This window comes from Microtus ochrogaster, chromosome 22 (genome assembly GCF_000317375.1).
Source record: "Microtus ochrogaster isolate Prairie Vole_2 chromosome 22, MicOch1.0, whole genome shotgun sequence".
Classification (NCBI taxonomy): Eukaryota; Metazoa; Chordata; class Mammalia; order Rodentia; family Cricetidae; genus Microtus; species Microtus ochrogaster.
In genome coordinates, this window is record NC_022023.1 from 2,118,999 (window position 1) to 2,133,265 (window position 14,267).

A 14,267-nucleotide genomic window follows, 5' to 3' on the forward strand; every position below is an offset into this window, starting at 1 on the left:
TCATTCCCCTGTATCCATCTCTCCCTCTGACCCCCATGCCTGTTCATTCCCCTGTATCCATCCCCTCCTCTGACCCCCATGCCTCTTCATTCCCCCGTATCCATCCCCTCCTCTGCACCCCCATGCCTGTTCATTCCCCCGTATCCATCTCTTCCTCTGCACCCCCATGCCTCTTCATTCCCCCGTATCCATCTCTTCTTTTGCAACCCCCCTCTTCTTGTATCCCTTGAACCCATTCATTCCCTTACAGCCCTCCCTTGAATCCGTTCCACCGGCCGTCTGGACTCTGTTCTGTGCAGCGCTGTTCTTCACAGCACACTTGATAAGAGATTCAGCCACCTATGGGAGGGGAAGGTACAGGGTACTGTGTGTGAAGTAGATACTACGCAGAGCCCAGGCCAACCAGGATCAGATGTCAGTGGTCCTAGCATCCTAATGAAGCCCCCTTTTGCCGTGTGGGTGAGGGCTAAGCAGGACCTCCAGTCTGCACCGCTGTGGACACAGTCCGCTGTGGAGTGCAGTCTGACTCGGGAGTCAGATGACTTAAAACGGTAATATGGCTTCTCCATGGAAATGGGCTGCTTTTATAAAGTCCCTTCTCATGCATATTCATGCCGTGCACCTCAAGGTCTGACCCATGCTCCTCATGCAGCTTCTTCGGCCAGTCGGAGCCCGTGTGCTTAGTCCTTAGACTCAGGGTGTGCTAGGCTCCTCAAAGTGTGCCTGGCTACTGCCTGGAAGTAGGGATGGGGGTGTCTTGATTCAGGCCTTACAGCCGCCATGAAAGATAATGGGTAGCAACAGATTCTACCTGATGTTCATGGGGTGAGAAGGCACTGTGGGTCAGACCAGACAGCCTCACTCCCATCTCTGGGATCCACACAGTGGAAGGAGAGAACCAGCTCCGCTAGGCTGGCCCTGACCTCCATTGCATGCCATGCACACCTGTAACCTCCTCCCAATGATCAGTGCTTAACCCAGCAGTTTGATATTAAGATGCACACACGGTTGTCAACACGTAAAATGCCCTCACAGCCAGCCCGCCAGCGGCTCTTTGTGTTGGTAACAATGTTGCACCCTTTAATTTTGCTCAATCCCCTGCCGGCCCTGTGAGACAGGCAACTGTTGCTAGGCTCATCCCCGTTTTACAAATGAGGAAATTGAGGCCTGAGAGAGATTTGGGGTCTTGGTAGTATTGTGTCTAACTTGCTTCTGTGGAGCTGTGGTTAAGGGCATTGTGGGGCTCACCCAGCTCCGTGCCTTTCTGCACACAGGATGACCTTCGAGGACGTGTGCCGGTACTTTACCGACATCATTAAGTGCCGCCTCCTTAACACATCCTACCTGAGCATCCATAAGACGTGGGAGGAGGCCCGGCTGCGTGGCGCCTGGACGAGGCATGAGGACCCGCAGCAGAACCGCAGCGGAGGCTGCATCAACCATAAGGACACTTTCTTCCAGAACCCTCAGGTGGGCATGTGCAAGGACCACCCCATCCCACCCTGCAGCAGCTGTGAGACCTGACCCCTGCCCTGCCAGGGGCCCTTGCATCCCTCAGGAATGACCCTGACTGTCTCTGGGCCTCGTTATGACTATCTGTGCAGTGAGGGCCCAGTGGACACCGTCTGGGGTCATGACGTCCCAATCTTACTGTCTGCACTGCGTGTGGTCACAATGAGGACACTGGCTCTCGGGGACTTGGCTGTTCCCAGGAAATGTCGCCAGGTTGTGCCCGCTGTGGGGAGTCTCCCCAGCAGCTTCTTCAGCCAGTCGGAGCCCGTGTGCTTAGTCCTTAGACTCAGGGTGTCCTTACTGAGTGCCAAGAGTGTGCTAGGCTCTGAGGTGAGCACTTACCACCATTGAGGTCTCCCAGTCTTCTGGTGGGGCAGTCACTGTATGAGTTAATAGGTTCCTCTCCCAGATTGGGGGCTGATTTGGAGAGCTGATGGGGGTGGCCCAAGCTCATGCCACCAACATGGCTTGGGCTTAGCCCCAGAGTCCGGGCTCTTGGGAGCACTGGAGGTTGACCCCGGCCCCACCATGGGTCTCTTTTCATGGCCACACCCGCAGTACATATTTGAAGTCAAGAAGCCAGAAGATGAAGTTCTGATCTGCATTCAGCAGCGGCCCAAGCGGTCAACTCGCCGAGAGGGCAAAGGCGAGAACCTGGCCATCGGCTTCGACATCTATAAGGTGAGACCTGCAGCCAGCGGGACATGTGGTGAGGGATGCCGGGTGTTGTGTGCCTGCCAGGCTTGTTGGCCCTGCTGGCCCTGCTGGCCCTGCTGCCCCCTTAGAGCTGAGCTTTTCCTCTCCTGCAGCCTCTTTTGGGTTGGAAGCTCTGCAACCTCTTGGGCTGCCAAGTAGGCGACCTTGTGCAGAGATAGGTAGACTTGGCTCTGGCCACTCCCCTGGCTTATTGTCCTTCACATGTGATGCTTAGTATGGGGGACAATTGGCACGACAGGTCCTCACACATGTGCCAGCTCTTGAGAACCTACTGAACCCACACAGGTGTGAGATACTGGTGCATGTGTGGTCTCCAGCCTTTAGTGGTGATGACAAGACTGTTTACCCACCCCTTGGGCTGGCTTATGCGTAGTGTGTTGACGTGTTGTGACACCTGGTGTCATGTCATGGCTTGCACCGATTTGACTGTAGCATACAAGGTTGTATGGGATCCATGATTGTCTAGCATGTGCTGGCAGCTGGTGGTGTCATTTCATGGATTTGGGCTGGGAGTTAGGCATGTCTTGGTAAGTAGGCCTCCCAAACTACAAAGATAAATTCTGAGCCGGGCGGTGGTGGCGCACGCCTTTAATCCCAGCACTCGGGAGGCAGAGGCAGGCGGATCTCTGTGAGTTCGAGACCAGCCTGGTCTACAAGAGCTAGTTCCAGGACAGGCTCCAAAGCCACAGAGAAACCCTGTCTCGAAAAACCAAAAAAAAAAACAAAAAAAAACACAAAAAACAAAAAACAAAGATAAATTCTGAGACTCCCTGTGGGTGTGCCAAAAACTGCAGATAGCACCACACCACAGCCACAGGGAAGACAGCTCATGAGCGGCTAATCTGTAGGTCCAGAACACAGTACAGACGCGCTGGCCAGACAAGGGGCTCATGTCCTGGATTGAGGAAAGTGAAACGCTGCAGGATTTCAGCACTTCTGAAACCGAAACTGTATAAATTATCTCTGCGTTTTCCTTTTGCTGTTTTCAGAGCATGGTTGACTGTAGGTAACTGAAATCGTGGAACTGTGGATATGCAGGGGTGGGGGTTGGGGACGACAGCATTCAATTCCTTTCTGACAGAACTGCAGGGTCAGGCTGGGTGTGGTGGCACATGCCTGTAATCCCAGCACTTAGGAGGCAGAGGCAGGAGGAGCAGGAGCCCCAGGACAATCTTAATGACAAAGTGAATTGAAGAGACTTTGTCTCAAAAGCATAAAAAAACAAAATAAAACAAGAGCAGAGTAGTCTAAGGCCTGCAACCTGGTGACATTGTCACTAGATTATCCTTGCTGTGAAGAGAAGGTTCCACTCCAGTGGTCATCGCCACCCAATCCAGTCACCCTTCCGTGGGGGCCAGCAGAGCGTCAGTCGGTGTGAAGCAAGAAGAAATTCCAGTTCCGCACAACTCAGTAGCGGGTGCTGCTTCAAACTCTGAGAGTCTGACAGCGGGTGGTTGATATCAGACGTACGTGAGCACAGCGCAATCTGGGGAAAAGTTTCCTGGTGGCAATTAACTCAACCCTGTGTGCACAATAAAGGTTTAGGCGTGACTGCTGTGACGTCTTCCATAAAGACAGGCTCTATAGATTGGCTACATGTGACATCTGAAGTCTGTGGGAGGGCTTGGTGTGGTCTCGGTCATACAGGTGGTACAGAGGTCAGCAGGCTGTAACTGTCTCCACTCGAGGACAGGTTATACGTTCATTCCTCCCTTTGAAGAGACAACCCTGCGTGCGTGACATTACTGGTTTCCCTGGTGTTTGTCTGTGAACACAAGGACCTCTGTGCTTCTTCACCCTCCTCCTCTGCCCTAGCCAAACACTGACCTGATTTTGTCTTCATCGATTCTCTAATTCTGGACATTCCCAATCCATGTATCCTACTGATCCTTTCATGGTGGCCAGCGGGAGGTTCGATAGACTCGCGTGTGGCTGCGTGTGCCCGCGTGTGCCCGCGTGTGGCCCATCTCCTCCTGTCTCCACACAGGTGGAAGAGAACCGCCAGTACCGTATGCACAGCCTGCAGCACAAGGCCGCCAGCTCCATCTACATCAACTCGCGTAGCGTCTTCTTGCGGACGGAGCAGCCCGAGGGACGCTACGTCATCATCCCCACCACCTTCGAGCCGGGCCACACTGGCGAGTTCCTGCTCCGAGTCTTCACAGACGTTCCCTCCAACTGCCGGTGCGCGGGGACCAGAGCTGGTGGAATCTGCAGTCCTAGCCCTAGTCTGTGTCCGCTCAAGGCTTGGTACCCAGGATTCCGCATCCTCAGAGATAGGCATCCCTTGCCTCTCTCCTCCCCTGCTTGCCTGCCCAGCTTCTCTTGGTCTTCACTGGGAGCAGCGACTCAGTTTATAAAGTTGCTTTCGCTTATTTTGTTTATCTTCTCACACCCCAAATGGGAGGCCTAACCACTCCATCTCATAGATGAAAGTAGGGATCAACTCTAGAAAGAGGGTCTGACACCCTCAGACCCTGTCTGTCTGTGTTAGTATGGGTGGAGTCACCCACCCAGCTGGATTGTCACCCCTGTCCCCTGTCCCATGGAGACTGGCTTTGGGGGGGGGGCAATGGGGGCTGCTAAACCCATTTTTGAGGATGCAGAATAATATCTATAATGCCCAGCAGAAGATGTGGCATGCAGGAAGTGCTCGGTGCCCTGTGGTCCATGAGGAGGATGGGACCCTGCTGGGGTGGGGTACAGGGGGGACAGAGAGGCTGGAAGCCCGTGGCAGTGGATAGTTGGGTCTGCCATGAGGTTTGGCTTAGGATTAAGTGAATGTCTGCAGTAAGTACTGCTCCTGACTTTGAACCCGTCTTCTTATCTTCCTGCCATCTGCTCCCCCGCCTCACCCTGTATCAGGGAGCTGCGCCTGGATGAGCCCCCCCGTACCTGTTGGAGCTCCCTGTGTGGCTACCCTCAGCAAGTGACCCAGGTCCACGTCCTAGGGGCTGCTGGCCTCAAGGATTCCCCGACAGGTGAGCTCATCCGGAGATTACCTCAGGCCCTACCCCCTTCCACAATAGACCCCAGCCTCCTGAGACCCCAGCACCTACAGAACTCACTTTGCAGGCCCAGGCATCCAGGAGGTGATGTGAGCTTCCAGAGAGGCCCACCTCCTCCTTCCTCAGATAGCACTGGGGGTTCAGGAAGGCTTCCCGGGGAGCAGACCTTTCTCTAGGCCAAAGTGTAAAATCTGTGTGTAAGAAGGAGTGGCCAGGACTGCAGGCCAGAGGCCACCTCCACGCCTCCCTCTGCCTGGCCCTAGAAAGTAGAGGACTCCGGTCTGGAAGGTGGATCAGGCTCCTGTCTCTCTTCCCCGTTGTGACTAAGACCAGATTAGCTGGTCCCCTCCCAGACCTCTGTCCCGTTGGGCTCTGCCCAGCTCTGTCCTCAGCCCAGCTCCTCATCTTTTCTCCAGGGGCAAACTCATACGTGATCATTAAGTGTGAGGGTGAGAAGGTCCGCTCGGCCGTGCAGAGAGGGACCTCGACCCCGGAATACAATGTGAAAGGCGTCTTCTATCGCAAGAAGCTGGCTCAGCCCATCACCGTGCAGGTAAGGTCCATCCTGTTCCCTCCCATGGTCTTGTTCCGCCTGCCCGCTCCCAATCTCCGCCCCCAGCCAGTCTGGGTCTGAGAGGCAGCAAGGCTGGTCTCCCAGCTAGAGTCAGCGGTCCAAGCCTTGGCCACTATTCCTCAGTGCTCCCACCAAGTGTCACTTGGGAAAGTGATACGGAGATCACGTGTGACTTGTGGCTGTTTCCAAAGAGGCCTGAGGAGGGAATCCAAATGCCAGTGTCCTTGAGCACAGCTCCTTTCTCTCAGGACGCCTTCGGTCCCCCAAGCCCAGAGCAGCCTCTCTCTGGGCGAGAAACCATCTGTAAACAAATGTGTAGCATCCCAGGGGAGCTGCTAGATTTTCCAAGTGTTCTTAACGGTGGATCCCAATGGGGCAAATCATAGCCTTGTAGATACCGAAGCTGGAAAGGACCCTGAGGGGCAGGTGATTCAACCTGAGTCTTAAAAATGAGGTGTTGGGCCGGGCGGTGGTGGCGCATGCCTTTAATCCCAGCACTCGGGAGGCAGAGGCAGGCGGATCTCTGTGAGTTAGAGACCAGCCTGGTCTACAGAGCTCCAAAGCCACAGAGAAACCCTGTCTCGAAAAAAAAAATGAGGTGTTGGGCCGGGCGGTGGTGGCGCATGCCTTTAATCCCAGCACTCAGGAGACAGAGACAGACAGAACTCGATGAGTTTGGGGCTAGCCTGGTCTACATAGCAAGTTCCGGGCTAGCCAGGACTACACAGTGAAACCGTGTCTCAAACAAACAAAGGAAAAAGGGGCTGGGAGCAGAACTAGGTCAAGTCTGACTTTACCCCCTCAGTTCAAGCTAGTGGCGAGAGTTTAGGCTTTCTACATGGTAGAGAGCTTTGATGGGAGCTGAGGTCTACAAGAAGGCATCAATCCCTCAGTCCAGGACAATAGAGGAAAGAGGCTTCTAGGCCCTGCCCTCACACCCTGCCTGCCACAGGCTGGACACGCCCCTCCCCCACCATCTCCCCTTAGATCTGGAACCACCGAGTTCTGAAGGATGAATTCCTGGGCCAGGTGTGCCTGAAGACGGACCCGGAAGACCTGCAGGCCCTCCACACCCTCCACCTCCAGGACCGCAGTCGCCGGCAGCCCAGCGACTTGCCCGGCACCGTGGCTGTGCACGTCCTCAGCAGCGCCTCTCTCACGGCCGTGTGACACCCGCCCGCTTGCCCGGCCACGCTAGTTCTCACCAGTCCTTGCATGTCGGCACCTGGCCTGGGACCAGCCCGGGAACCAGACACGGGGGGGCCCTTTCCCCACTCCTCCACTGACCAACTGCGTGACCTGAGGAGAGCCCTGCCCCTCTCCGAGCCTCGGTGTTTGGAGGACATCTTCTTGCCTAAGATTTCGAGTAGCTCTCTCTACCCAGTGGGCTCTGATGCTAAGGGGCCATCTGTCGAAAATGTTTCCCCAGGCCCTGTCTGCCGAGGAGTGCCAAGATGTCACTTGTTTACACACAAACTGCCATGTCCCGAGCCCTCCCCTCCCCGCTCCTCCCCTTTCCTGTTTTCTAGCTCCCCTTCCAGATCTTTACTCTATAGCAGCGTAAGGTAACCTTAATCTTCTTATCTTCCTGCCAACTTTCACAGTGGTGAGATTATAGGCATGTACCACTACACCACTACACCAGTTTATATGGTGCTGGGTCTTGAACCTAGGGTTTGGTGTATGCTAGGCAGGCACTCTATCAACTGAGCTACATCTCCGGTCCCATTACACCTCTTTTTATAAGCTGTTTTGAAGGAGCCCTTAGTGGGCATCAGCCGGGACGTATGCAGGAGGCATTGGCTCCTTGTCTAATACCCTGTCCCATTTAGCTACTCAACATAGATTTGCCCAATTAGCCCAAAGAGCCGCCCTAGGCTTCCCTATCTTCAGGTCTTCTCAGAGGTAGACACCCCCTGACTTCACCCCCATCTCTTACAGAGCTATGGCCACACCCCTGAGAAAGTGTTATTCCCCAGCCTCTGCCTGTGATGTTGGAAAGAGTGGCTTGGGTCAGGCAGGTGGACGGAGGAATCTGGGAGACCCTAGGGGGACACACACTGCCTCTGTTGGAGGACCTGGGGGGGGGTTCTCAGGAAAGGGCTCCAGGAGCCAGGGTGGATGGTGCCAGGCCTTCAGGGTGATGTCATCTGTTGGGTGTCACAGGCAGGGACTCGCCTGTCCTGTCCAGAGACCTCTGTACCAGCATCCCCCAGACAGCAAGGAGGCCACCATGCTCTTGCTGTGCAAACCACCAATATCCCTTTCAGTCATCAACGTTTGATAGTCTCAGCACCTAAAAAAACAAAACTCCGTGTAAAGGGAAGTCTACCCCTACCCGCTGTTCTTTCTAAAACTCATTTTGTTGGTCCTCGGCTTTTATTTTTGACATTGAGTGTGAAGAGTCACGGGTGAAGTGGGACCTGTGCAGAGGAGTCCCAGAGGAAGATGGAGAAGAGCGTGCTGGTTCCTGGGCATCCTCAGGCTGGTCCAGAGTGCCTTTCTGAGGGGGCTCTTGTTCAGACTGGTGCTGTGGCTCACAGGGTCCCTCCTGTGCCCTCCTTGGGCTTCCAGACCAGGCTTAGAAGATTAGGTCAACAGCAGCAATCCCTTTTGGGAGTGTGACTTTCTGTCTCTGGTCCCTAGTATGTGATCCTCTTCCCGGCTGGAAGGGCTGGATTCTGACTGCCGTCTTGTTCCTCGATAGCTCTGCTCTTAGCCTGAGACGCAGGCCATGGGAAGGGCTAGGCAGCGAAATAAAGATCAGAGAATTCCTCCTGCACAGTTGGGGCTTCCCTTCAAAGACCTGGGCCTGGATTGTGCATGCCACCACGAGCAAGCACTTAAACCTCCTGTGCCTCAATTCCTCCCTCTGCAGCGTGAGGCCCGTGACTCCTTTTGTGGGGACTCTTAAAAGAGTAAGAGAGAGGTCACACCACTTCCGCACTACTGCATGTCTCTGTATCGTACGCTCCACATGTTCAAATAACCACTTCTCAATGGCTACTGCACACAAAGACTGCCGTCAGGAATGGAGGAGGAAGCACCTGCTATGCTGTCTTGGGTCTTAGGGCCCGGCATGTGGGTCTTAGCTCAGCCATATCCCTCCGAGGCACAGGGCAAACCAGAACCAAGAAGTGAACTTGTTTAAGCTTCTCCTGGTGATGAGCCACTCACTGCCTGCCGCCTCCAGCAGAACCAGAACCGGGCCAGAAGCCCTGCCCTTGCTTCCTCCCTCTCAGGCTAGGCCAGGCTGGCTCCTGGCTGTGCAGGGACCTCTGGTCCCCAGGAAGCCGTGAGGACTGGACGGGGTGAGGACAGTGTCGAGCAGGGAGAGCAGTGGCTTTGTCACCCTGTGCACCCGGGAGGCTCCAGTGTGCCTGTTGCAGGTGCTCAACCCTGCAGCCCACACTTACAGGGACCACCAGGACCTGGCCTTCCTTCCTCCAGGTCACCGCCCCCTGGGGTCAAGGGCATGTTATCTTCTCAGAATAAATATTGGCTGCCACTCTTGAAAGACCTTCCTGTTGTCTGTCTGCTTCATCTATCCACAGCCCCGTGCCCGGAAAGGAGGGAAGGGACGTTGAGTAGCTGACCTCGGGTCAGAGGGATAAGCAAGGAAGGACTTGGGGGTCCCAGGTGAGGCTGGCCTTGCTGCCTGCCTGTTGAGCTCTGTGGCATCCTTCAGGGTCCCTCCTGTAAATCTGTGGGACTGGTTTTGCTGAGCCCTGCCCATCCCAGGCCCTGGGGAACCCTTCCAGCAATTTGGGAAGATGCACAAATCCTTTTCATGACACCGTAGTAGCGTTCTTGATAGGGTAGCACGGGAGCCCATCTTCCGTTCAAGGCCTGTGTCCTGGCCCAGGGGAGAGGAGACAGCACAGGTCAGGGACACAGATGGCCTGAGCAGAGATGCTGGGCAGGTACAGGTCGCTAGAGCTCGGAATTCATGGGCGGGGCCACGGGCGGAAGCCGGGTTAGGACTGACGCAGGCGCAGGTGAAAAGAATGGACCGACAGCTGTGAAGGGGCGGGAGGTGGCTGAGGGCGATGTGAACCAAGTCCAGGTCTGCAATGGTTCGGACGTGGTGCCCTAAAAAGGCTCAGGCGCTGGAAATCCAGGTCCCTTCTAGATGGCGCAGAAAGCAGGCCGAGCCTGGAGAGGTACGGTAGAGTGTGAGCTGGTGAGAAAGGGATTAATGCTTTCTCGAGAGGCAGGGTTGCTATGATAGGAACCGCCATGCTGAGTCTTAAGTTTCTGTCCCCAATCAAGGTGAGCATCTTAGACAGACCACCTGATGTCAGGTGACAAAACAGACCCAAACGGATTCCTAGACCACTCTCTCACCCCGTCTTTCCATACCATGCACCCGCACCCCCGAGGAAACTCTGGGTGCTCCTACCTGTGTCTCTCCTGTTCTGTGTAGATCTACACTACTTGCCTGGCCCCTAAACAGCAGCCCCATGGGTGAGGACTGCATTGGGTGCCCTTTAGCATTGGCCTGTGCGCTACCTTGCACGCGGGCGCCCTGGGACCGGAGGAAGCTGACCTACAGAGGCGGCTTTCCCTAATTGCTGCCACCTTGGTCTTGTAGCAGTTGATTGTTTCCAGCAGGTGGCGCCATTGCGCCATCGAGGCTCCCCGCCCCAGATTCTCCATAGGCAGCTTCTTTGCTGGCCAAGAGTTGGCGGGTGGGAGAAAGGGCCAGGTCTCAGGAGGGAGTCCTCCAGTCGGTCCACCTTCCTCACCTACCAGGAGTGTTTTGTATCCTGTTCATTCCCACCCCCTTTGAAATCATACGTATTGTTTGACATTGGATGAATCTCCACCTGTCCAATGTTGCTCCTGGTCAGGTGACTTGGCGAAATGTCTGGGCAATCAGGAAATGGCACACACAAGACCCCTAGAACAAGCTGTGGAAGTGGGTTGAAAAGCCTCGTGGGGGCACATCTTGGGGAGTCCTGCTCTGGATGTTGTGTCCCCTGAGAGCCCAGGTGTTGCCAAGCCTGCCCATTGATAGGGTCTCTTGTAGTGTTGTGGCGGAGAGTCGCTGCAGGCAGGCCACTGGGAACTGAGACCCAGCAAAATCACGACCAAGGCGAGACCAGATCAGGGGTCCCAACCAGGGGTCCCAACCATGCAGAGATGGCAGGTAGGTGACCCCAGGCCAGAGTCCCACCCTGGCCAGCCAGGCCTCCTGGGGCCTCCATGCCTTGGATCCCTGCTGGCTAGCCAGTGCTTCCCACAGCGCCTTGGGCAGCCTCTGGACAGTCCTCTCAGCCCCAGCACAACCCGCCCCTCGTGCTGATGTCACCGTATCCAGACCTTGGAGGCCCCCTCGGGCTCCGCCTCCTGGGAGAAGGCTTTGGAGTGGGAGGGGAGGGCATCAGTGCTGGCTGGACAGCTGCCCTGAACAGAAAGAAACAGAGTGACCCAGGGAGACGACATAAAAACAGAAGAGGCCAGGGGACCCCAGACTGAGGCTGGGGCAGTGTTTGCAGACTCCAGCCCAGCCCCAGCTTGCAGGGTCCTCCAGTCCTGTGGCCCCTGACCCCAGGCTGGGAGGGTGCGGATAAGATCCAGGTAAGGGACTTTTGGACTGGGAGGAGCCATAGGCTGGGGCCTCTTCTGGAGCCCCTGCTCACAGCCTCGCATTCCTGGGACTGGACTTCCCTGAACCTACAGGGGACTTGCCACCATAGCCATGGGAAGAAAATGTGCCAAGCAGGGTATATGGAGGCTTGTATCTTGGGGAAGGGAAGAGCTGAAGAAAAGGGGGCTTGTGGAGTTGTCTCTGGGCTGGGATGGGATGGGGGCATCCAGGGCTATGGGAGAGGAGAGGAAAAGAGAGGAGGGGGGGGGAGAAGAATAGAGAGGAGGGGAGGGGAGAGGGGAGGAGAAGAGGAGAGAGGAGGGGATATGGGTGCTTTTCTCTCCCTTCTGGTCTTTTTGGTCATCTCTCTCTCTCTGATCATCTTTCTTTTCTGACACAAGTTGCCTCCCCTCGGTGGCCCAATGCCTTGCATTTCCCCTCTGTGACTTGGGAATATGAAGGCCACCAGCCAGTGTTGCTGAGGAGATGAGGTAAAATCAGACTTAGTCGTGGACAAAGAAATGGTTCTGTGTTCTCAATCTGAAAAACTCATGCATGGGCAAGTTCTTAGTTTTGGAAATAAGGGTGTTTGTGGGGTAAAAGAACCCCATGACTTTCCCTGACGCTTGGAGCTTCAGCTTTGTCCTGAGCCACCGTCCAAGGTTCAGGTCTATCTTGACAGTCTTGTGCTAACACGAACGGGAAGAGCCAGGCGGCCTCTTCAGAGGGCAGCTCTCCTGCCCGCTGCCCATGTGATTATTCCTTGTCAGTTACCCGGGCTGGTGTAGGTCTCCGGAAGGACCACGTGCCCATGGAGACCCAGGGCCTGGGGGTCAGGGCTCAGGTGTCAGGTAGTGTTGTGGGCAGAGGATCAGATGTCCCAATGCTTCTGAATGGGCCCTTGTGAAAACTTAATGCTCACTCTGGGGGGCAGGCCAGACAGGGACGAAGGGACCTCACGCCAGGACCTAGGGGCTGCAGCTGCTTCCAGTGACCATGCCCAGGGCAGCCAATTCTACTCAGATCAGGTTCTGGGCCTAGCTAGCCCTGTGCTCAATGAGGTAGGAGATGAGGGCCATGGACAAGTGATAAATTACTCTGCCACGTGACCTCTGACTCCTGGAGTAGACCTGAACTGCAGTGCCAGAGCCCAAGTCTTAGTCCTGAATCTTCCCTGCTCTGCTGTGTGTCCTTGGGCAAGTGACGATCCTTCTCTGAGCTTCACATCTGGTGTGGGGCTAAATATGCGACTTTCTAGGAGTCGTTTGGGGGTCTGGGTGTCAAAGGCTGAGAGGGTGGTAAAGGCTCAGCAGCTGTGGGCAGTAAAGGTGATAACAACAACTGAGTCTGAGCCCCGTGCTGGGAGGGGTGGAAATCAGGGAGGGAGGAGTGGAGGGCTGGGGAGGAGCCCAGGTGGCCTTGCTGGATCAGAGCTGCCAGGGCTCAGGTCTCCGTGTGGTCTCTTCCCACAGAATCTGGTCACTCCGGAAGGTGCGCTGACGTAGAACCATGGTTATTCTTCAGCAGGTGAGTGTGTGCGCCTCATCTCCTCTCTCTGAGCTGGGGAGGGTCATGCTGGGTGACACGGGTCTCCCACCCTCCACGCTCTCTTCTCTCCTAGCTGTGCAAAGTGTCCCTGGGTCTTCCTCTTGGAAAACTCCTACTTAGCCTTCAGAACCCTGCTGTAAATGATTCCCCACCTCCCCCAGGCCCAATCTCAGTCTGCCCCTCTGGCACGCCACAGCGGCTTCCTTTTCACTCCGTGTCTCTGGGCCAGGGGAAGACGCATCCACCTGAGTCCCCGGCATTCCAGGCACAGGGACAGCCTCTGCGAAGGTCCCAGTGTGGAAAGGCTTTGGGGAGGCCGTTAGCAAGTTTGTTTAGGTCGCTGGGCCGGAGTGATGACAGAGACCAAGCTGCAGCTCCCTAGGGAAGAGGCAAAATGCTGTTGTCTGTCAGCTGAGTCTTCCGTTGCTCCTCCTAGAGCCACTCTGATCCCTTGACCCTCAGCCCTTCCCCATGACCAGCCTGAGACCCTAATGAGCCCCTGGTCTCCGAAGCAGGAGTCTGGAATGTAGGCAGTTGGCCAGGTGGCACTGGCACGGGGCCTTAGGGCTGTGAAGCTGGGGGTTGTGAGGGCTCACCCACCAGTCTCCCCTTGTCCCAGGCTATGAGGCCGTTGGAGCAGCTTGGCTGGAAGCCCCAAGGCTATGTGGGGCCGGTGTGTTAAAGGCAGGCTGCTGGTGTAGACTGGGAAGATCTTCAGGGGCTGGGAGCTTGTTCACAGGCCCATCGGAGAACGCAAAGCCAGGCTAATGAGGGCTGGTGAGTGGGGTTCACACAGACCCCCAGAAGGAGGGTCTGGAGTCCCTATGCCTCAGGAGTGTTCCCCAGGGACCTCTGAAGCAGGCCTCTACCTGACCAGATGCCCCTCCCCCAGGGTTGTGTGTCTCTGGCTGCCTCATCCTGCAGGACCTTGTTGAGAGCAGAGCTGTGGGTGAAGGTGGCTCTACCCACTTTTAAACGGGATATGTCTTTCCTTTACTTCTTCCGTCCCCCAAAATGCCCCAGCTCTGGGCACTGCCCAGCTCTGAAGACTCCATCTTGGACTTTGAGGACACTGTGAGACCCTTGGGCTGAGCATGCAGGTCCCTTCAGTCCCAGGACCTTGGCTGTAAGCTCTGAGATGCCAGTTCTGTTCCGTCACCCGCCCACTCCTGCCTCACCCTGACCTTGGCTACCTTGCCATCTAACTGCATCCTGTCAGGCCCCAGTACCGACTTCGTTTCTTTTGGGAGCCTCTTTGCTTCTGTCAGCCTGGAGTCCGTGTGTCTTCTGACTTCCTAGGCCTCCAGCGAGCCCT

The 14,267-nt window shown here is 55.9% G+C and overlaps 2 protein-coding genes across 2 annotated transcripts in view; both read left to right on the forward strand.

Annotated features, from left to right (window-relative positions):
- Capn5 (calpain 5) overlaps positions 1 to 9,332 on the forward strand; it is a 58,202-nt gene extending 48,870 nt beyond the window's left edge. The window contains exons 7-12 of the mRNA XM_026784420.1: positions 1,275 to 1,470; positions 2,071 to 2,193; positions 4,217 to 4,413; positions 5,095 to 5,210; positions 5,654 to 5,790; positions 6,799 to 9,332. Coding sequence (XP_026640221.1) covers positions 1,275 to 1,470; positions 2,071 to 2,193; positions 4,217 to 4,413; positions 5,095 to 5,210; positions 5,654 to 5,790; positions 6,799 to 6,981 — 952 coding nt within the window. The 3' untranslated portion in view covers positions 6,982 to 9,332. The remainder of the gene's footprint in view (positions 1 to 1,274; positions 1,471 to 2,070; positions 2,194 to 4,216; positions 4,414 to 5,094; positions 5,211 to 5,653; positions 5,791 to 6,798) is intronic.
- Positions 9,333 to 11,257: 1,925 nt separating this feature from the next.
- The window catches only part of Myo7a (myosin VIIA), a 65,712-nt gene continuing 62,702 nt past the window's right edge, over positions 11,258 to 14,267 (forward strand). Inside the window, exons 1-2 of the mRNA XM_013350175.2 lie at positions 11,258 to 11,394; positions 12,877 to 12,931. Of these exons, the coding sequence (XP_013205629.1) occupies positions 12,914 to 12,931 (18 nt within the window). The 5' untranslated portion in view covers positions 11,258 to 11,394; positions 12,877 to 12,913. The remainder of the gene's footprint in view (positions 11,395 to 12,876; positions 12,932 to 14,267) is intronic.